This window comes from Corvus brachyrhynchos, unplaced genomic scaffold (assembly GCF_000691975.1).
Source record: "Corvus brachyrhynchos isolate BGI_N302 unplaced genomic scaffold, ASM69197v1 scaffold47, whole genome shotgun sequence".
Classification (NCBI taxonomy): Eukaryota; Metazoa; Chordata; class Aves; order Passeriformes; family Corvidae; genus Corvus; species Corvus brachyrhynchos.
The window spans coordinates 718,165-718,791 of NW_008239292.1; the positions used below are offsets into that span (position 1 = coordinate 718,165).

The 627-nt window shown below is 70.0% G+C and overlaps 1 protein-coding gene across 1 annotated transcript in view; it reads left to right on the forward strand.

Moving 5' to 3' along the window:
* Nucleotides 1-6: 6 nt before the first annotated feature.
* The window catches only part of MPP2 (membrane palmitoylated protein 2), a 3,346-nt gene continuing 2,725 nt past the window's right edge, over nucleotides 7-627 (forward strand). Inside the window, exons 1-2 of the mRNA XM_017740490.1 lie at nucleotides 7-117; nucleotides 488-624. Of these exons, the coding sequence (XP_017595979.1) occupies nucleotides 82-117; nucleotides 488-624 (173 nt within the window). The 5' untranslated portion in view covers nucleotides 7-81. The remainder of the gene's footprint in view (nucleotides 118-487; nucleotides 625-627) is intronic.

The window sequence follows — 627 nt, forward strand, 5'->3', positions numbered from 1 at the left end:
AGGCGTCCCCCCCCCCCCCCGAGCAGCCCCGGCCCGGAGCCCTCCCTGGGGTCCCAGCCCGTGCCCCCCGACGCCGTGCGCATGGTGGGCATCCGCAAGGCAGCCGGCGAGAATCTGGTGAGCCCGGCCGGGGGGGCTGGGATATTGCGGGGGTCAAGGGGTGCTGCAGGGGGGTGATGGTGATGCTGGGACATTCTGGGGTGCTGGGGCGTTGCGGGGTGCTTGGGGAGTGCTGGGGCATTGCAGGGAGGTGGAGACATTGGCAGCATTATGGAGTACTGGGGGCTTTGTGGGGTGATGGAGCATTTTGAGGTGCTGTGGGCATTTTGGGGTGCTGTGGGCATTGCAGGGTACTGGGGGCTTTGTGGGGTGACTGGGAGCATTTTGGGGTGCTGGGGTCATAGCGGGCTGTCTGTTGGGTGCCGGGCGGGTGTCACGGGGGCTGCGGTCTGTCCCCGCCGGGGGCTGAGCGGGGCTGTCCCCTCAGGGGGTGACGTTCCGGGTGGAGCGGGGGGAGCTGGTCATCGCCCGCATCCTGCACGGGGGGATGGTGGCCCAGCAGGGGCTGCTGCACGTGGGGGACGTGATCCGCGAGGTGAACGGGCGCGAGGTGGGCAGCGACCCGCG